The following is a 21,103-nucleotide window of genomic DNA, read 5'->3' on the forward strand; positions in this document are numbered from 1 at the left end:
TCTCTCATCATTGATGTTTCTCTCTCTCCCTCATCCTTCCTCTCTGAAATCAATAAAAATATTAAAAAAAAATAAGTAAAACTAACTCTTAAAGTGGCATAGTCCTTAGTATGAAATACATCCCAGACACCTGTCCTTAGAGAAATGATGAACAATTTGAATCGTGTCATTTTGTGAAAGAAATGTCCAGACAGACCCAAAGACTGAGAAACAGCGATCAGGCTATCAATCCCCAGAAGGAAAGTAGGGGAGGGCGGGGGTAAGGGGAAGAGATCAACAGAAGGACTTGTATACATGTATATAAGCCAAACCAATGGACATGGACAACGGGGGGATGGGAGCATGAGTTTGTGTGTGGGGGGGGGGGAGGTTGGGGGTTAATGGGGGGGATGAGGACACATTTGTAATACCTTAACTAATAAAAAAAAAAAAAAAAAAGAATGAGATAAAGAAAAACTACAAAAAAAAAAAAAAAAAAGAAAGAAATGTCCAGCCCATCTTTCAGTGGGTTAAGTCTTTCTCTGCCATAAGATACCAGGGAATCATTTAAATGGCACCAAAAGAAACACAACTTCTTTACAGTAAAGCTGGTTTATTGAACTTCATGAGGGAAATGTTACAGTGACATTCCACAACAAAAGCATTGAGTTTAAGAAAACATAGCAGTACACTGTCAATAAAGCATTGTCATCAATACCTAACTACATTAGATTCTGGTTTAGCTTCCTCTGGTGTTCTCAAATGGGCATCTCCAACACACATCTGATGTTTTCAATTAATGGTCACAGTTCAAATAAATTCACACAGGAGTTACAAAATGTGTGCTTTGTGCTTTAAAATTAATAGTTGTTTGATAGTCACCATTTTGAACGTGATTTCTCAATAGTCAATAAAGTATTTTATAAACATTTTAGAAAATATCTAAAAGCTGTATCCATTCAATTAACATGTATGCTCTTTTAAAGAACAAAACATACATAGAAAAAGTTAAAATAAATCATTACAAATGAGATACAAATAGCTTTAAATTAATAAATATTAAAGTGAAAAAATAAGTCCTTTCACAGAACTATAGAGAATACTTCCTACTAAGTTTTTACAAAAAGAAATAAAGTTAATTTCCTTTTTTAAAAACCATTCATAACATAATGAAAAAACATAAATGTGCTTGAAAAGTCTGTAAACTTTCTTTCCCCACTCTAGAAAATGTTTTGAAAAGCAATAAACAGATTCCTTTCTTTAAAAAACGATCACACCCATCACAATTATTACAGTTGTCACTGTTTCACTATAAAAAGTTACAAATAAACATTAATTTACATAAAGTCAAATCATTTTTAATTTTGGCATAAGAAAAATGAATTAATCTCTCTAAACACAAGTAAAACCCACTTGATTTCCTTAAGCTCTAATATTTAAAACTGAACAATTATTTTCTATAATTATTTTTAGTTAGTTCATTTAATATAATTATCTCATTTTATAATTAAATTATCCAGTTAGGACCACCATGATGATAAAACAAAAATCCTAAACTAGATTAGATACATATTTAATTGGTTTCCCACATTCTAAAAATATTGTAAGTACAATCATCTTTTGGCTTGATTTCCTCTAAAATGATCAAGGACAGCAATCCATCAGAATGAGTCAATGTGCACATTTCAGTCAAAATTCATGGCTTACATTCCATTCATGTAATAGTTTCATATGCAAGCTTACTATTTTCTATGTGCAAAGTCTTAAATTCAAAGTGAAAATATTTAGGGTAAAAAACTTTTGAAATGTTCTTTGTCCCACTGAGGGACAGACAAGATTTTTCAATATCTAACTTGATTTTTATACTTAGGAGGAACAGCATGTTGTGCCCATAAATTTAAAGATTTTAAAAATGGATGTACTGTAACACAATACTATTACAGGAATATATGTACACTCATAGCAATTAGAGGTGTATTCTCAGAATTACAATCCAAATGGAAGATGATTTGTTAATTCAGCCTTGAGTCATTAAGTTGTTTGGGGGTGGGGGCAGCAGGAGACACTATCCCCAGAGACACATCTTGAAATTACCAAAAGCTAAGACTAAGTCTCCTGTGATAGCCAGGAACCATATTTACCTATATTCCCCCAAGTTACACCGACTCGTATGCTCTCGATTCCTTTTTTTACTGTTTAAAGATTTCATAATAAAATATAAAGCACCTTATGTCACTTCATTTGCACTAGAATTTGACTTGTTTTTGCATAATTTTAATAGAATTTAGTAAGAAAACAATTCAAATTACTCAAAAATAACAATGATCTCTGCAAAACTCATTGGCATTGATTAGAAATATTAAGTATCTACAACTGTTGGGAAAGTCCTTTAAGAATTGAGACATTCTATGCCTTCTCCTCCCACTGGAACTAAAGTTTGGCTCTAAAAATGTACCAATAATAATGCAATTAATCCACTAATAATACAAAAAGAGAACTCCAGGGAGAGGCAAATACAAGTTCTGATCCTACTGAGAATACTTCCCAAAGGACACACCATGAAGTGTGCACTAAACCCTTCATATTGTTTTCCATCTCAGGAACACAGGCCTGAACAGTCAGACTCTGAAACCCCATCGTGCTCTCCTCCGAAGCCTCCCTCCCTGGGCTCTGATGGGAAGATGCTCTGGTCACCCTACCTTTGCTTCATTTTCAACCTCACCTGAAAACCAACGTTTTTCTTGTGTTGTCAGTGGCGATCCTGATTACGTAAAGACCAAATACAGAAGTGAGCATGACGATGATGAACAGTGACGTGCCAGGATGATCCATTATATCTGAGAGTAAATCTTATGACTACCACTGTTATACTTCGCAAGTATTTCTTTAGTCAAAATCCCAGTCTCATAAAGACTGTTACTTAGCACCAGCACGTCATCGCGGGCTTTGGTTCAGGCTTCAGGGTAACTCCGTTATCAGGGGGTTGACTAAGCATTAATGGTTTGTGGCTCTTAAGCTTATGAGCCAAGGTCATAAATATGGCTTCCACGTGATCATTATCATTGGGGTTTTTAGCAGAGGTTTCAAACAAAGGCATACTGTGCGTGTCAGCAAATTTTTGTGCCAAGTCTGTAGGAACCTGAATGGCACTTCTTAAGTCACATTTATTTCCAACGAGAATCCGTGGAATATCATTGGCTAGCAAATGCTGTTTGCATTCTTCTATCCAAGATGGCAGGCTATGAAAACTAGCCATGTTGGTCATGTCATACACGAAGACAACAGCGTGCACGTTTCTGTAGTAGTGCTGCACCATGCTCTTTCTGAAGCGTTCCTGTCCCGCTGTGTCCCATAGCTGGATCTGAAAATGAAAAAGAGAGGAAATTGAAATTTCAATTTCAAAGAGGAAATTTCATTCCAATGATTCATATTGAAAATCTAAGTCACCTTTTCATGGTCTTTAGTACTTCTCACTTATATTACTTAGTTCCCTTCCATAATGCCTTTTCTGTATTATTTATGGGATCTACATTTCATGATGCTAGTCTACAAACCTCGTAATTAATGCAAGTAACGGAATCTTTCAATTGAGCATTTAAATCTCAGTAAATCAGATCTGACTGGATGAAATTTTGCTTCAAAAATGATTTTTAAAATATTAAGAGAAAACTATATCAGATTTTAACAAACATTGTCTAATTGCTATAAATTTGGTTACTATATGCCCTTGTCTACCTTTCACAACACTAATTTAAAATAGATTTGTCCAGGCCTGTGTTTCTGTGATTAGAGCATCCACCCCCACAAAGGGTCACAGGTTCAATTCCAGGTCAAGGGCATGTATCTGGGTTGTGGCTTGCTCCCCGCCCTCAGTTGGTTGGGGCAAGGGCACGAGGCAACCAGTTGATGTGTCTCTTTCACATCAATGTTCCTCTCTCTCTTTCTTCCTTCCCTTTCTCCTGCTCCCTCACTCCCCCCTTCCACTCTCTCTGAAAAGCAATGGAGAAAATATCCTCAGGTGAGGATTAATAAAAATAAATAAATAATAATAATAATATAATAGACTTAACACAGATATTAAGAGTCATGGGGCCGAAGCCGGTTTGGCTCAGTGGATAGAGCGTCGGCCTACGGACTGAAAGGTCCCAGGTTCGATTCCGGTCAAGGGCATGTACCAGGGTTGCGGACACATCCCCAGTGGGAGATGTGCAGGAGGCAGCTGATCAATGTTTCTGATTCTCTATCTCTCTCCCTTTCTCTCTGTAAAAAATCAATAAAATGTATTTTTTTAAAAAAGAGTCATGGGGTCTAACCCCCAAATTAACAAATATATACATTCTATGAAATCCAGGCCCCTTGAAATTTTTTTAAATCTAGAAAATTACTTATCTATTCCAAGCATCTCTACCAACAAAACTATTACACTATCTCTTAGTGGAAATATGGGGGAATTGAGGAAAATTATATCTAAAACTAAATATAAATCATATGTTCTTATCTCAAAACACTGAATTATCCTGCCTTTGTTCATTTCCTAAAAAAAAAAAAGGGGGGGGGGGAGTTACTAGTAAATGATGAGAGTTTACTGCTCACAGTAGAAAATACTAGAATCATATTTGCTTAAATAACTTTTAACTGAAAGACGTGTACAATTTATAAATATTCAAAGTATGGACTAGAAGCCTAAACTGGTGACTTCTCATAGAGCAGCAACTGAGGAGATACTGTAAATGATCCTTAGTAAATGCCTTGTTAACTTAGTAATTACTTTTATGGCTCTCCAATAAAGTATGAAGTTATTATTTCATACCTCTTGTTTCCCGGATATCTTGATGTAATTACAATGCACAGAGTTTTGAGCAGGATTGATGGGAAGAGGAGTATGGGTGAGTCAATTCCATCCCAAAATAAAACAAACAAAGGTTGTCTTAGGGATCAACATCCTCCTCCTCATTACTTACACTGACGGAGGACTTCCACAGTTCTGAGGCAGGTCTAAACTCTGTGTAATTTTTTTTTTTTTTATGTTTCATGGATGTAAAAGAGATACATGGAAAACATAGTAAGATAGAAATAAAGAGGGAAATTGCCTTAAAGACAACCATTGTTAATATTTGGGTATATTTCCTTTTCATGGGCTTTTAAAAAGAACTTATAGACTGTGCTTCAAACATTACAAATCATTCTTCATTGATGATATCACTTTTGAATACCTGAGCCACAGAAAATGCTATTAAAAAGAAAAGATCAGCTCCAATTTTTTTGGACAGCTTTTACATGAGTCATCCACATTATTTCCAAAATATCTTTCGAAATGTTAAAGATACAGTTTGAAGTGGGCATTTTTAATTAAAAACAAACAAACACACACACCTGAGATATAATTCACATATCATAAGATTTACCCTTTTAAAATATACAATTCAGTGGTTTTTAGTGTATTCCCAAGGCTGTACCATTATCATCATTATCTAATTCAAGAATATTTTATCACTCCAAAAAGAAACCTATACCCATTAGCAGTCACCCTCTTTTTTCCCCTGGGTGATACTGAGGATAAACAGGAGAGGCAGATTTGCCAGGAAAGATGGATTCCTTCAGACATTTGAGCAAAGGAAGGTTGTCCAAACAGTCATGTCTAGAAGACAATAGGAAATGCAGAATGACAGAGAAGGAGAGAGGTCTGGCCCAATCAAAGATCTGGAAGTTATCTTAGCAGTAGAAGTGACAGCTGAAGTGAAGAGTCGACTCCTCAAGGAGAGAAGGCAGATAGAAAAGCAAGTCAAGGGACATCCTGGGTCTCTCCCCTGGATTCCCTCTATGAATCATACACACAGGGTGTCCTAAAAAGTGTGCACACACTTTGAATAATTATAAAGGCAATGTGTATTAAAATACATTTTCAAAATATAATAGAAATCAGCTATTAAAAGTGTGTATACATTTTTGGGGGACACCCTGAATATAGTACATAGGAAAAGATGAACAAATATAGACTTCATGACATTTCCTAAAACGTCACTGCTATAAAACATGTTCTCTGAAAATTTTCCATTCCACAATTACAATTATTTAACATGCCTGGCTATGGTGGCTCAGTGGTTGAGCGTTGACCTATGAACCAGAAGGTCATGGTTCGATTCCCAATCAGGGCTCACGCCCAGGATGAGGGCTTGATCCCCAGTAGGGGGTGTGCAGGAGGAAGCTGATCAATGATTCTCTCATCATTCTCAATGATCTCTCTTCTCCTTCTCCCTTCCTCTCTGAGATCAACAAAAATAAATTTTTAAAATTTTAGGATTTAGAACCAAGATGGCGGTATAGGTAAACACTGGAAATTGCTGCCTCGCACAACCACTTCAAAAATACAACTAAAAGACAAAACAGACATCATCTAGAACCACAGGAAGGCTAGCTGAGTGGAAATTCTACAACTAGAAGGAAAGAGAAAAGCACACTGAGACTCAGAGGAGGTGCAGAAGTAAAGTGCAGAGGTATGGAGGCGCATGCCAAAAGGGCTGGCAACTGAAGACGCGGTTGTCTTTTTCAATCGGGAGGGAGTCTCAAGCTCCCGAATGCTCTGAACTCCAATTCCGGGAGAGTCTCTGGGGACCCAGACTCATACGGGGAGAAACTGGACTGTCTGGCATCGGTCGGAATTCTAGGGCAGCTTTCTCTCAGAGGTGCTTGCAGCAATTACCAGGACACTGAGACAAGGGGCCTTCTAGGGTAGGGCTGAGGATCAACCATAGCTGTTTGCTCCGCCCTTTTGATTCCCTGAGACGCCACCCCACCCAAGCTGTGCGCAGAGACTTTTGCATATGAAAGGCCTGGCCCTTTGCAATCTGAAAATTACCTAAAAAACTGCAGCTGGGTCAGAGAGAGCCAGAACTTCCAAAAGAAGGCCCAAGGCCCCACAGCAGCTTGCATTGCTTCACAGCTGGGCCTCATCTGGGCACCTCCAAACCCCAAACAAAGAAGAGGAATCTGCAGATCTCTCCATAGCTCCTGCTGGGTAGCCTCAGGCAGAGGCTAAATTAGCACCTCCTTAGAGATCTAAGAGCCAGTGTACCCAGTGGTCAGAGTGGGACCATCCAATTATAACTCCTCAGATCCATAAGGGACACACTCAGGGGGCAGACTCAGTGAGTACCAAAGCCCCATTGAAGCAAGTCTTGCCCCAGAAGGGTGTCTCCAGCACAGAAGTTCTCCCACTGTAGACACTGCTGATTCTCACAGCCAATTGGTCTGGAGGTCAATTCCTCCCAGTAATATACCTACAACAATCAAGGCTTAACTACAACAAGACTGTGCACACAGCCCACAAAGGGGTGCACCAAGAGTGCCCACCTCAGGTAATTGGGGAGGCTGAGCCACTGGGCCCTATAGGACACCTAGCACAGAAAGCCACTCTATCAACACAGGGAAGCATAAAAAATGTTGAGACAAAGAAACAGTCACAAATGACAGAAATGGAGGAAAGCAAACTACTGGATATAGAGTTCAAAACCACACTTATAAGGTTTTTCAAGAATTTTCTAGAAACTGCCGATAAATTTAGTGAAACCCTCAATAAATCTAGTGAGACCCTCGAGGATATGAACAAGGACCAACTAGAAATTAAGCATACACTGACTGAAATAAAGAATATTATACAGAGTTCCAACAGCAGACTAGAGGATCGCAAGAATCAAATCAAAGATTTGAAATACGAAGAAGCAAAAAACACCCAACCGGAAAAACAACATGAAAAAAGAATCCAAAAATAGGAAGACAGTGTAAGGAGCCTCTGGGACAACTTCAAGCAAACCAACATCCGAATTATGGGGGTGCCAGAAGAAGAGAGAGAGCAAGATATTGAAAACCTATTTGAAGAAATAATGACAGAAAACTTCCCCTACCTGGTGAAAGAAATAGACTTACCAGTCCAGGAAGCGCAGAGAACCCCAAACAAAAGGAGTCCAAAGAGGACCACACCAAGACACATCATAATTAAAATGCCAAGAGCAAAAGACAAAGAGAGAATCTTAAAAGCAGCAAGAGAAAGAAACCAAGTTACCTACAAGGGAGTACCCATACGACTGTCAGCTGATTTCTCAACAGAAACTATGCAGGCCAGAAGGGAGTGGCAAGAAATATTCAAAGTGATGAATAGCAAGAACCTACAACCAAGATTACTTTATCCAGCAAAGCTATCATTCAGAATTGAAGGTCAGATAAAGAGCTTCACAGATAAGGAAAAGCTAAAGGAGTTCACCATCACCAAACCAGTATTATATGAAATGCTGAAAGGTATCCTTTAAGAAGAGGAAGAAGAAGAAAAAGGTAAAGATACAAATTATGAACAACAAATACACATCTATCAAAAAGTGAATCTAAAAATCAAGTGAATAAATAATCTGATGAACAGAATAAACTGGTGAATATAATAGAATCAGGGGCATAGAAAGGGAGTGGACTGACTATTCTCAGGGGGGAAAGGGATATGGGGGGTGTGGGAAGAGACTGGACAAAAATCATACACCTATGGATGAGGACAGTGGGGTGGGAATCGGGTGGAGGGGAGCTATGGGGGAAAAAAAGAGGAACAACTGTAATAATCTGAACAATAAAGATTTAATTTTAAAAAATTTAACATAATATCTTATTTTTATAAAAAAAAAAAAAACAACAAAATAAAACAAAGTCTAGAATGTCATTTTATTAGTAAAGTAACAGAGCTTTCCAGCTTCCACTTTAAGATGAAATAACAGCCGAAACCGGTTTGGCTCCGTGGATAGAGCGTCGGCCTGCGGACTGAAAGGTCCCAGGTTCGATTCCGGTCAAGGGCATGTATCTGGGTTGCGGGCATATCCCCAGTAGGAGATGTGCAGGAGGCAGCTGATCGATGTTTCTCTCTCATCGATGTTTCTAAATCTCTATCTCTCTCCCTCTTCTCTGTAAAAATCAATAAAATATATTAAAAAAAAAAAAAGATGAAATAACAGAGTGCAGAATCTCAGAGGGAAGGTGAGGGAGTATGGGTGGGTGTGAGGTAACCAAAGACCTTGTATGCATATACACAGAAAATAGGGTGCTGGAGACCTGGGCTGGGGAGGGGGGCGGGGGTGTTGGAGGGAGTAAATGGGGGGGGGAAAGGAAAATTTTTAAAAATATATGAAATAAGAAGAAATGTCATTTCAGGTTAAACTGGTAATTTTCCAAAGAGAAAATATAAACATGGTATATACAGCAGCACTTAAGATGTATTAACAGGTTAACAAAAAAGAAGCAGAAACAGTATGTGGAATAAAGCTCTTCTATGTCACTTTAGTTTTTTCTAAACACTCTAATAATGAACAAAATAAACTAACAAAATAGAAACAGACTCATAGTAGAGAACAGACTGACAGCTGTCAGAGGGGAGAGGGGTTTTGGGACTGGGTGAAAAAGGTGAAGGTGAAGGGATTAAGCAAAAAATGTATAGACTTGGATAAAAATATAGTGATTACCAGAGGGAAAGGGGGTGGGGGTGAGGGGAGGTAGAAAAGGACATGGGGGATGATGCAAGGAGACTTGACTTAGAATGGTGAACATATAATACAATATATAGATGACATTTATAGAACTACTAGAGGCCCGGTGCACAAAAATTTGTGCACTCGGGGGGGGGGGGGAAGGGGGGATCCCTCAGCCCGGCCTGTGCCTTCTCGCAGTCCGGGACCCCTCAGGAGATAACACCCTGCTGGCTTAGGCCTGCTCCCGGGTGGCAGAGGGCAGGCCCAATCCCTAGGTGCAGCCCCTGGTTGGGCTCAGAGCAGGGCCGATTGGGGAGTTGGGGCGCCGCCCCGTTATGCACAGAGCAGGGCGGATTGGGAGGTTGCGATGCCACCCTCAGTCACGCTCAGGGTAGCGCCGATTGGGGGGTTGGGGCACCGCCCCGTCACACGCAAGGCAGGGTCGATAGGGAGGTTGCGGCACCACCTCGTCACGCACAGGGCAGGGCCAATCAGGGGGTTGGGGCGCTGCCCCCTGTAACACACAGAGCAGGGCCCATTAGGGTGGTTGGGGCTCCTTACCCTGTCACGCACAGGGCAGGGCCAATCAGGGGGTTGGGGCGCTGCCCCCTGTAACACACAGAGCAGGGCCCATTAGGGTGGTTGGGGCTCCTTACCCTGTCACGCACAGAGCAGGGTCAATCAGGGGGTTGGGGAGCTCCCCCCTGTCACGCACAGAGCAGGGCCCATCAGGGGGTTGAGGAGCTCACCCCTGTCACTCACAGAGTAGGGCCGGTAGGGGAGTTGGGGCACCGCCCCCTGTCACACACAGAGCAGGGTGGATCAGGGGGTTGGGGCGCCGCCCTCTATCACCCACAGAGCAAGGCCGATCAGGGGGTTGGGGCGCCACCACTCTCACACTCAGGGAAGGACCAATGGGGAGGTTATGGTTCTACCCTGTCACACACAGAGCAGGGCCCGTGGGGGGTGCGGTTGGGGCACCGCACACTGTCACACACAGAGCAGGGCCAATCAGGGGGTTGGGGTGCCGCAGCCTGTCACACACAGAGCCGCAGGGCGATCAGGGGGTTGGGGAGCTCCCCCCTATCAGGCACAGAGCAGGGCTGATCAGGGGGTTGGGGCGCCTTCCCCTGTCATGAACAGAGCAGGGCGGATAGGGAGGTTGTGGCCCTGCCCTGTCACACACAGAGCCACAGGGCAATCAGGGGGTTTGGGCGCTGCCCCCTGTCACACTGATCCCGGTGCTGGGAGGCATATTACCCTTTTACTATATAGGATAGAGGCCTGGTGCATGGGTGGGGCTGGCTGGTTTGCCCTGAAGGGTGTCCTGGATCCGGGTGGGGGTCCCAACTGGGGTGCCTGGCCAGCCTGGGTGAGGGGATGATGGCTGTTTGCAGCTGGTCACACACCCTTCAGGGTGGGGGTCCCCACTGGGGTGCCTGGCCAGTCTGGGTGAGGGGCTGAGGGCTGTTTTCAGGCTGGCGGGTGACGAAAGCTCCCAACCACTCCTTTTTTTCTTTTTGTTTTTTTATTCTGGGCCAGTTTTAGCTCTGAGGCTCCAGCTCTTAGGCCTCCGCTGCTGAAAGCAGGTATCTGGTTTGTTTCGGTTCTATAATCAAAACAATGTATAACTCCAGCTCTGAGATCCCTGCTAGCTGAAAGCAGGTTTCTGAGGTTTTGTTTAGCTTCTACATTTGTTACAATGTTTCTTAAACTGCAAGCTCAGAGGCCAGCAAGGCAGGCGGGGAACGTTGGTTTCCTCCGTCACTGAAGCAAGCAAGCCTCATGTGAGTTTCAAGCTGCCTGGCTGCCGGCCACCATCTTGGCTGGCAGTTAATTTGCATATCTCCCTGATTAGCCAATGGGAAGGGTAGCGGTCGTACGCTAATTACCATGTTTCTCTTTTGTTAGATAGGATACACTTAAAACCTATATATTCGATTAACCAGTCACCCCAATAAATTCAATATAAACTAAAAATTAAGCTTTTTTAAAAAGTGTCCAATAAAGTCATATCTTTTTCTACTACAGAAATCTCAAAACATTTCTGTAGTTTTTTCAACCACAATAAAAATGTCTCTAAAATCTTACATTTGGAGGGTGGGAATGGGCTGGGAGAGGGTAATGGGGTAAAAGGGGACATATTAATACTTTCAACAGTAAAGGTTTTTTTTAATCTTACATTTGGAGGTAAAAGTCAGTAACTAAGACCTTAGAAAGAAGAAAATCTTAGTGTCCGTGTCCCTATTAACGTAACAGGTTAGGCTGAAGCTCAGGAGGAGTAATTCCCCAAAACAATGTGCTCTCCTTACTCCTTTCAACCAAAAGGATCAACTCTGTGCTCCATATTCATCACACCAGTGGCCATAGTTTACATATCACTGCCAGCACTTATCCCAGTATTCAACTTTATACACTGGACATGTTTTATATTTTTTCAATGTTAAGTATCTCTTAAATTTGTACCTGAGTCATCTGTTATCTTACAGTATAAAAGGCAATCCAGAAACAGGTAAAGGGTCATCAAATCTCAACTCCTTCCCTGCCTCCCTTCTCTCTACTTATTTTTTTTTTAATTATTATTTTTGTTGTTGTTGTTAATCCTCACCCCAGCATATTTTTCCCTTGATTTTTAAAATATATTTTTGTATTGAATTCAGAGAGGAAGGGAGAGGGAGAGCGAAACATCAATGATGAGAGAGGATCATTGATCGACTGCCTCCTGCATGCCCCACACTGGGGATCAAGCCTACATTCCGGGCATGTGCCCTGACAGGAATCAAACCATGACCTACGGGTTAATAGGTCATGGTTAATAGCTCAACAACTGAGCTGTGCTGGTTGGGCTTTCCATTGAGTGGAAGGGAGGGGGAGAGACAGAGAGAAACATGATGTGAGATACATCAACTGGTTGCCTCCTGCACTCATCCCAACCAGGGCTGGGGAATGAGCCTGCAACCGGGGACTGAGCCTACAACTGAGTTATGCGCCCTTGACCGGAATTGAACCTGGGACCCTTCAGGTGGAGGGCTGATGCTCTAACCACTGAGAAACTGGCTATGGCCCTTGTACTTACTTTTTAAAAACATCCTGCTCCCACTTGGGAGTAATTCCTCTCCTCTTCAGTTGTCTGCCTACACCCTGCTTTATCTCTGCTTCACTCTCTAGTTACGCAGCCTCAGAACTGATGGTGACAGTTCCGTCACCCTACAAAGAACACAGGTCACTGCTACCCTCTCACAGGTTCAGATTTGGGCCAGGTCAGTTGGGCTCCAAAGCCCATGCACTTTCTCCCAGAACTCCTGCTTCTTCCAAACTAAACTCCCCCTGACACCTCGGAAGCTCCATTATTTTCTCACAGGCTCCTGGGCCTAACCTACTTCTGATGAAAAATATCCAGCCCCTCCTGATTCTGTATTTTCCTCCGCAATGCATCCCAATCTCTCTTAACTCCCTAATACAGTGCACCCAAAGGACCATCACTGGCAGCTTCAATGGAACAAAGAAAAATTAAAGTGAAAATTAAACAGCAAAAGGACCTATAGAAGGTTGATTTGTTTTCAACCCTATTTCTCCTTTACCATCATTAGCATTTAAACGAACCCTTTGGGGGTGAGGAGTAGGACAACGGTTAGGGAACTAAAAAATAAACTGTTCGTGCTTCAAGGACGCGGGAAAAGGCATGCAGTACAAAGCCCGTGGGGAAATGAGGCAAGATGAGCATTCTAACTGTCCTTGTGCTGGGAACCAGTGAAGTCAGACCAAAGGAACTTCTCCAGCATATGGAAAAGTCATTGAATAAATATGATTTATTAAACAGTCATCTGAGCGCTTCAAAGCAAAAAAGTAAAGGTAGCGTAGGGAAGGCAGGGCCGTTCCCAGGCCCACGTGTTTTAAGGGGAGGTATCAGATGGCTGAGGAGTTGGGGGTGGCTTGCAATGAAGAAGTGTGTAAGGTTGATACCATCAGGAGGCCTTGGCCCTGTCCCGATCCTCGTTCTCCAACGCCCTATTCCAGCTCCTCAGAATCCCAGTCTTGGCCTTGGGCTTTCTGCCTTCTCCACTATTGCTTTGACCCTAGTCTCAGGAGCCACCAATAAGAACTAAAGAAGAATTGGGAGAGGGTGGCACCAAGAAATGTACTTCTGGCACCCAAGCAGGAACAATCATGTAAAAAATTTTTCTGCAAGAAAACAGATTTTTTCCAAATATCTCACGGTTTTACAGAAACTATTGTAGCAAAACTGGATGCAAAGCACTTCTCAAAGGCCACAGGGATCTACTGCCACAATCTCAGGAAGCGCTCAGATGACTGTTTAATAAATCATATTTATTCAATGACTTTTCCATATGCTGGAGAAGTTCCTTTGGTCTGACTTCACTGGTTCCCAGCACATGGGACAGTGACAATTAGTCAGTGGATGCCCCCTACACTCTTACTACTCAGAGTGTGGTCCACGGGCTGGCTGCATCTGCACCACCTGGGACCTCAGCAAGGCAGAATCTGCCTGTAAAAATAAAAAATAAACCCCTGTGTCATTAGATGGCATTAAAGTTGGGGAAGCACTGCCTTCGTAGTTCGCTATATACAAATCCTTGCCATCCCCAACTCCAGTCTCCACGTCAGCACGTGAAACGATGGAGCGCACACCCTGCACGGTGCCGGCCGTTCGCCCACCGTGGGGCCGGGGCACCTGTCATCCCGGAGTCCTTCCTCTGCGCCGGTCCTCCACCTGCTCACCTTGATGCGCTCCCCATCGATCTCCACCGCTCGTTCTCGGAAATCCACCCCGATGGTAGCCTCGGTGCGGTCGGGGAAGCGGCCGGCACAGAAGCGGTAGGTCAGGCACGTCTTGCCCACGTTGGAGTCGCCGATCACGATGATCTTGAAGATGCGGGAGCGCGCCGGCGGCAGAAACACCGAGGGCCCTGACAGCGCTCCGCTGGACGTGAAGCTCGCCTCCAGCGACGACTCTATCTCCGAGGCCATTCTCCGGACCCGCCCCGAACGGCGGCGGAGCGAAGGAGAGGCAGACCCGCGGGGAAATTACGCCACCGGGAGCGAGCGAGCGCGCTCAGCCCGCCGGCTGCGCTGCGCAGCGTCGCCGGAGCCGCCACGCCCCGGGCAGGGCGCGCGCGTGCGCACCTCTCGCCCCGCCCCGCCCCCGCCGCGCAGGTGAGGCGCCCACCGCCCGGCCCGCGGCTGCTCCTCAGCGACCCCCGGGCTGGCGCCCGTCTACCTGGGAGGGCTCGGGTCCTGCCGGGGACTGGACCACGGCGCGCAAGGCCAGCCTGCCGAGGGCCCCGCGGGGCGGCCCAGGCCCAGCACCCTCGTTGGCCGGGCCCCGCCACGTCCGAGGCCTCCGCCCTCCGGAGGCCGCCGCGCAGTCGGTCTGGGGGCGGGGAGGGACAGCCTGCCGGGAGGAAGGAGGTACCGCCCGGCTCTCTCGCGAGAGGGCGAACTTCTGCCGGGGGCGCGCGCCTGGGGCGGGTCCGCGAGGTGGTCGCGAAGCTCGGGCCCCGGGCGGGACGCGGCCGTCGACGTGTCATTGGGGTTTCCCGGGACGGGCCGGTGGAGGCGCGGCCCCGGGCCCGCCGTGGGGGGCGTCGGCGGCGCCCCCCGCCTCTCCGCGCGCTCTGCACCGCGGGAGTCGGGAGGGCGACCGGGACTGCAGCGGGTGGGATGGTCAGCTCTGCACTGTGGACGGAAAGCTCTTTGTTATTCCGCAGATGACGAATAAATTGGTGGAGAAATTGCTTCTGTAAGGATTGTCCGTTGGAACCCTTTACCAGTGTGAAACAGTTCAGCACCATTTGTGGAAAAATCACTGCAGACGCTGGTCATGGTTGGTTATGAGTTTTGTATTTTCAGCTGGCAGTTGGAGAGACCGTCATGTAACTGCAGTATCTGTTACTTTTCTTAACTGAATAACCCCAGAATCTCCAGATTTGATAGTTGAAGGAGATTCTACTAGGAAGAGCGGGCTTTTTTAAAGTGGGTAAATCTTGCCCTGACCGGTTGGGCTCAGTGGATAGGGCGTTGGCCTGCGGACTGAAGGGTCCCGGGTTCGATTCCGGTCAAGGGCATGTACCTTGGTTGCGGGCACATCCCCAGTGGGAGATGTGCAGGAGGCAGCTGATGGATGTTTCTCTCTCATCGATGTTTCTGACTCTCTATCCCCTCTCCCTTCCTCTCTGTAAAAAATCAATGAAAATATATTTTAAAAAAATAAAGTGGGTAAATCTTAAAAGTCTTGCTCATTTTTAAATTTCACAGTTAAAAGCCTAATAAACATTAGTGTTTACAAGTTTATAATAGTTCTCAGTCATGGTGCTGTTGTCCCTCATGTTACTCAGTCCTCACTCTGTGGCCTGAAGCTTATAACATTGTAGTTGGGGTGAAAGCTAAGGAGAGAGAGACCCTGTTTTCTTGGTTCCTAATTATACCACTTTAGCAAGATGGCCTGGCAATAATCAGTACGCCTGTCACATATGCATCGTGGCCGCTTCCCAGCTGGCTCTTCTCCGTCGGAGTGGTGTGTCTTGCAGGGCACTGTCTTTCCCTTCGGGGATATGGAGATGGTTGTTTTTAACTCATAGAACTGGTAAATGCTCTTAGATACTTCACCATCTTAAAGATCCACTCCCCCAGTGTAAAAGGAAGTCCAAATGCCAGCATTAACAGGAGGTCATGGGGAGAAAAAAAGATAGATTTGAGACATACAGCAGGGTCAGCATAAAGTATATTGAATAATTTAGAAAGGATAGACAAGTAATGTAAAAACACATCGTTTAGAAAATGCCATTTCAACAATTTTTTCTTCTAAGGAAGTGGTAAATAGCACAAGGCATTTAACTTCAGTAATAGCTCTCCAGGCAGAATAATGGGATCCAGGAACAGAGCATTTAGTTTGCCTTGAAAGGAAAAACCTGGGTTCAAGTTGCTGCTCTAACATCCACAGTTCTGACCATGAACACAGGGAAAGGTTCACACGGGTACTTTGGCCTGGCTCTCTGCCACTAATTTGATGAAGGGCTTCCTAATTCAAAATCCAATAAACGCTAGCAAGTCATTTAAGACTCCAAGACACATATCTTAATCTGTAAAGAAGGGAAATAATACCTACATATGAAAATTATAAGGCGTAGAGAACGTTTTAGATATTATCGGAACCTCTTTTCCTCCTGAAAACTGGTATTACACTTCCTGGTACTCTTCCTCCTGCTTTGCATCTTCTCATTCTCGATAAATCAGTAAAAGTGCCCTTGACCTTTTGGGAGAGTATAAAAAAATAAGTAGCTCTTGTTTCAATTGTAGTTTCTGAGTGAATTAGTATTTAGTATTTTTGTCCACCTACTTTTTCAATGGAAAATTTAAAAAAAAATTGTTTTACTTTTTTAAAAGCATCCCATATAAACTCAAAATTAACAAAAACACCAAATCTTAACTCTTGCTGCATTTACCTCACCATGCTTTTTAAGAAATAAAAATTAGCCCTAGCCGGCGTGGCTCAGTGGATGGAGCGTCAGCCTGCAGACTGAAGGGTCCCAGGTTCGATTCCGGCCAAGGGCACATGCCTGGGTTCAATCCCCAGTAGGGGGCGTGCAGGAGGCAGCCGATGGATGATTCTCATCATTGATGTTTCTATCTCTCTCTCCTCCCTTCCTCTCTGAAACCAATAAAGAAATATATTTTTTTTAAAAGAAATAAAAATTATAGGCCAACTACATGCTTCTCCCTTCTCTGAACAGAACTACTGCCCTGAATTTTGTTTAAAACTCCCGTCTGTTTTTTAAACTTCTACTTGATGTGAATATATCCGTAAACCATACTTAGTATTGTTTTAAATTTTTCAAAAATTTATATACAAGATATACAATATGATGCCGTCTAACTTAACTCTTTTTTTGGCTCACCACTGTTTTGGAGGGTAATCCTCAATTCACTTGTTGCCAGCTTATTCGTTTTAGCTGTACAGCACTCCATTAAATGAATATGGCACAATTTATTTTCATGTTACCTTTTATTTTCAAACTTCATTACTATAAACAATACTGTGATGAACATTCTGACACATCTCTCTGGCAAATGTATAGGAATGTTTACAGGGTGAACTTGCTGGTTCATAAGATATGCACGTTTAATTAAGATGGCCTTAGTTAATACAGATGGCCAAGACACATGAAAAAGTAAAAGAATATTGCCAAGTACCCTTATAATGACAATCAGTTTTACTTCCAGGGTCTGAAAGTTCCTGTGTTTTCAATATCATTGCCAATATTTGATATTCAGACTTGTAAAATGTTGCCAAATAGGTGGTATCTTGAGTTTGACCCTAGAGATCTTTGAGGAACAGAAGAGACCCCAGAAATCAACCCAAGCCATTATGATCAATTAATATTTGACAAAGGAGGCAAGAGCATACAATGGAGTCAAGACATTCTCTTCAATAAATTGTGTTGGGAAAATTGGACAGATACATGCAAGAAAATGAAACTAGACCACCAACTTACACCATACACAAGAATAAACTCAAAATGGTTAGAGACTTAAAAGAAACTTAAATGTAAGACATGAAACCATAAAAATCCTAGAAGAAACCATAGGCAGCAAAATCTCAGATATCTCTTATAGCAATATGTTTACAGATACATCTCCTAGGGCAAGTAAAACAAAGAGAAAATAAACAAATGGGTTTACGCCAAAATAAAAAGCTTCTGCACAGCAAAAGAAACCACCATCAAACTGAAAAGGGAGCCCACAGTATGGGAGAACATATTTGGCAATAATACATCTGATAAAGGGTTAATATACAAAATATATAAGGAACTCATACAACCTAACAAAAGAAAGACAAACAATCCAATTAAAAAATGGGCAAAGGACCTAAATAGACACTTCTCTAAAGTGGACATACAGATAGCCAAGACACATGAAAATATGCTCAGTCACTGATCATCAGAGAGAAGCAAATTAAAATGACACTGAGGTATCGCCTCATACCTGTCAGAATGGCTACCATCAACAAACCAACAAATGACAAGTGCTGGCAAGGATGTAAAGAAAAAGGAACTCTAGTACACTGCTGATGGGGATGCAGACTGATGCAGCCATTATGGAAAACAGTATGGAGATTCCTTAAATAATTAAATATGGACCTGCCATTGATCCCACTTCTAGGAATATATCCTAAGAAACCTGAAACACCAATCAGAAAGAATGTATGCACTCCTATGGTCATAGAAGCACAATTTACAATAGCTAAGACCTGGAAACAGCCCAAGTGTGCCGGGAGCCGGTCCATGCTTGCTGTTTCAAGGGACCTGGCATATATGGCATACTGTTCTTAATATGTTTGCTCACCTTCTTGGTGCTGTGTTTTAACCAAGGTCACCTCTCGGAGAAAGGTTGTTTCCCCAGGTAGGGATTTTCCCCTGAAGTTAGGGAGGGAATAAACCCCTCAACTAAGTGCCAGGCGGGTAATTAATCACTTTAACTACGAACAATCATGCTTAAGCTACATAATCTTTACTCCCTGGAATGGAGATAAGAAACGCCCAAACCTTTGGAATAGAGATTGATAGGATTGAATCAACTGGTATAAATACAGATGTAACAAGACAGCAAGAGACAGAATTTAGAACACAGAACTTAGGACACAGGGCTTGGAAGACAGGACCAAGAGAGACAGAGCCTAGGCACAGAACCTACACAGAACGTTCTCTAGAGACAGAAGAACTTCGCTGGCAAGAGCATGCCGGAGGATCCTGGACAGGGACTGGCCTCGGAGCCTGGAGGTGGAGCCTGGCGAGAGAGCATGGCAGGGGATCCTGGACTGAACCTGACTGCGGAGATTGGCAGGAGAGCCTGACTAGAACCTGGTGACTGAACCTGATTGGGGATCCGAAGCAGAACCTCTCTGGAGAACTAGACCAGAACTTGGCTGGAGATCCTGGCTGGAGATCCTGGCTGGAGATCCTGGCTAGGCTGCTGATCAACTGAACACTGTCTCCGTGTCCTTCCTTCTTCGCCGACTCCGTCTATGCCTTTGGGAACCCCTGGACCCGCTGGGGCTGGACCCCAGCACAAGTGCTCATCAGTAGATGAGTGGACAAGACAGCTGTAGCAAATTTGCTCCATGGACTACTATGCAGCAGTAAAAAAGAAGTATATCTTACCCTTGGAGACAGCATGGAGGGACCTGGAGATTATTATGCTAAGCGAAATAAGCCAGTCAGAGAAAAACATGTCATGTGTTCTTACTCATATGTGGAATCTAATGAATAAAATTAACTGTTGAACAAATTAGATCCAGAGACATAGAAGCATGAACAGACTATCAAATCTCAGAGGGAAGGCAGAGGTGGGTAGAGGTCAACCAAAGAATTTGTATGCATATATGGTTACAGACAATAGGATGATGGAGGCTTGGGATGGGGATGGGCTATAAGAGGTCAATGGGAGAAAAAAGGGGAAATATGTAATACATTCAATAAAAAGATTTTTTTAAAAAGCACTCTGGCCTGGCCGATGTGGCTTGGTGGTTGAGCATCGGCCTATGAACCAGGCGGTCACGCTTCAATTACCAGTCAGGGCACGTGCCCAGGTTGTGGGCTCGATCCCTTGGTGGGGGGTTGGGGGGTGCAGGAGGCAGCCAATCAGTGATTCTCATCACTGATGTTTCTTTCTCTCTCTCTCTCTCTCTTTCTCCTCTCTCTCTATCTCTCCCCCCTTCCTCTCTAAAATCAAAGATATATTAAAAAAAACAAACTTTGAGTCCTTAATACTGTTATCATCTACTACTTTTTTGCTATTTCTTGGTCTCTTATTAGCCTCTCTTCCTCTACCTCAGTGGTTTCCAACCTTCTGGCCCTTTAAATATAGTTCCTCATGTTGTGACCCAACCATAAAATTATTTTCGTTGTACCTGCTTCTGTTGGTAATTGTGTCATCTTTTTTAAAATATATTTTTATTGATTTCACAGAGGAAGAGAGAGGGAGAGATAGAAACATCAATGATGACAGAGAATCATTGGCTGCCTCCTGCATGCCCCCTACTGAGGATCGAGCCCACAACCCTAGGTATGTGCCCTTGAGGGGAATTGACCCTGGGACCCTTTGGTCCGCAGGCCAACGCTCTATCCACTGAGCCAAACCAGCTAGGGCTAATTGTGTCATCTTTGCTCATCCTCTTTGAGCAGTCTTGTCCAGACCACACATACCACTTCCAACTCAGTCTTCAATCACCTGTGTTCTAGGTTTCACACCCATATCTAGCTGTCAACTACACATCTTACTGGGACTTTTACATGGCCCATAGGCATCTAAAATTTATGTCTGAAAAGGACCTCACTTTCCCCTTCAATTTCTTCTTCCCACTTTTTAAAAATTGATTCAGAGAGGGAGAGATAGAAACATCAATGATGAGAATCATTGATTGGCTGCCTCCTACACGCCCCCTACTGGGGATCAAGCCTGCAACCCAGGCATATGCCCTTGACCAGAATCGAACCCACAACCCTTCAGTCCAGTCGCAGGCCAATGCTCTATCCATTGAGCCAAGCCGGCTAGGGCATCTTCCCACTTCTTACAGTAGTTTAATGATACCGTCAAAAGCAGTTTTACCC

The 21,103-nt window shown here is 43.6% G+C and overlaps 1 protein-coding gene across 1 annotated transcript; it reads right to left on the minus strand.

Annotated features, from left to right (window-relative positions):
* Positions 1-572: 572 nt before the first annotated feature.
* Positions 573-14,855, minus strand: RAB33B (RAB33B, member RAS oncogene family). The gene is made up of 2 exons (XM_059697988.1): positions 14,217-14,855; positions 573-3,340 (listed from the first exon to the last, which is right to left on the minus strand). The coding sequence occupies exons 1-2, from the start codon at positions 14,463-14,465 to the stop codon at positions 2,900-2,902; spliced, it is 690 nt and encodes a 229-aa protein (XP_059553971.1). The 5' UTR covers positions 14,466-14,855; the 3' UTR covers positions 573-2,899.
* Positions 14,856-21,103: the final 6,248 nt, after the last annotated feature.

The sequence above is a fragment of the Myotis daubentonii genome, chromosome 5 (assembly GCF_963259705.1).
Source record: "Myotis daubentonii chromosome 5, mMyoDau2.1, whole genome shotgun sequence".
In the NCBI taxonomy this organism is placed as follows: Eukaryota; Metazoa; Chordata; class Mammalia; order Chiroptera; family Vespertilionidae; genus Myotis; species Myotis daubentonii.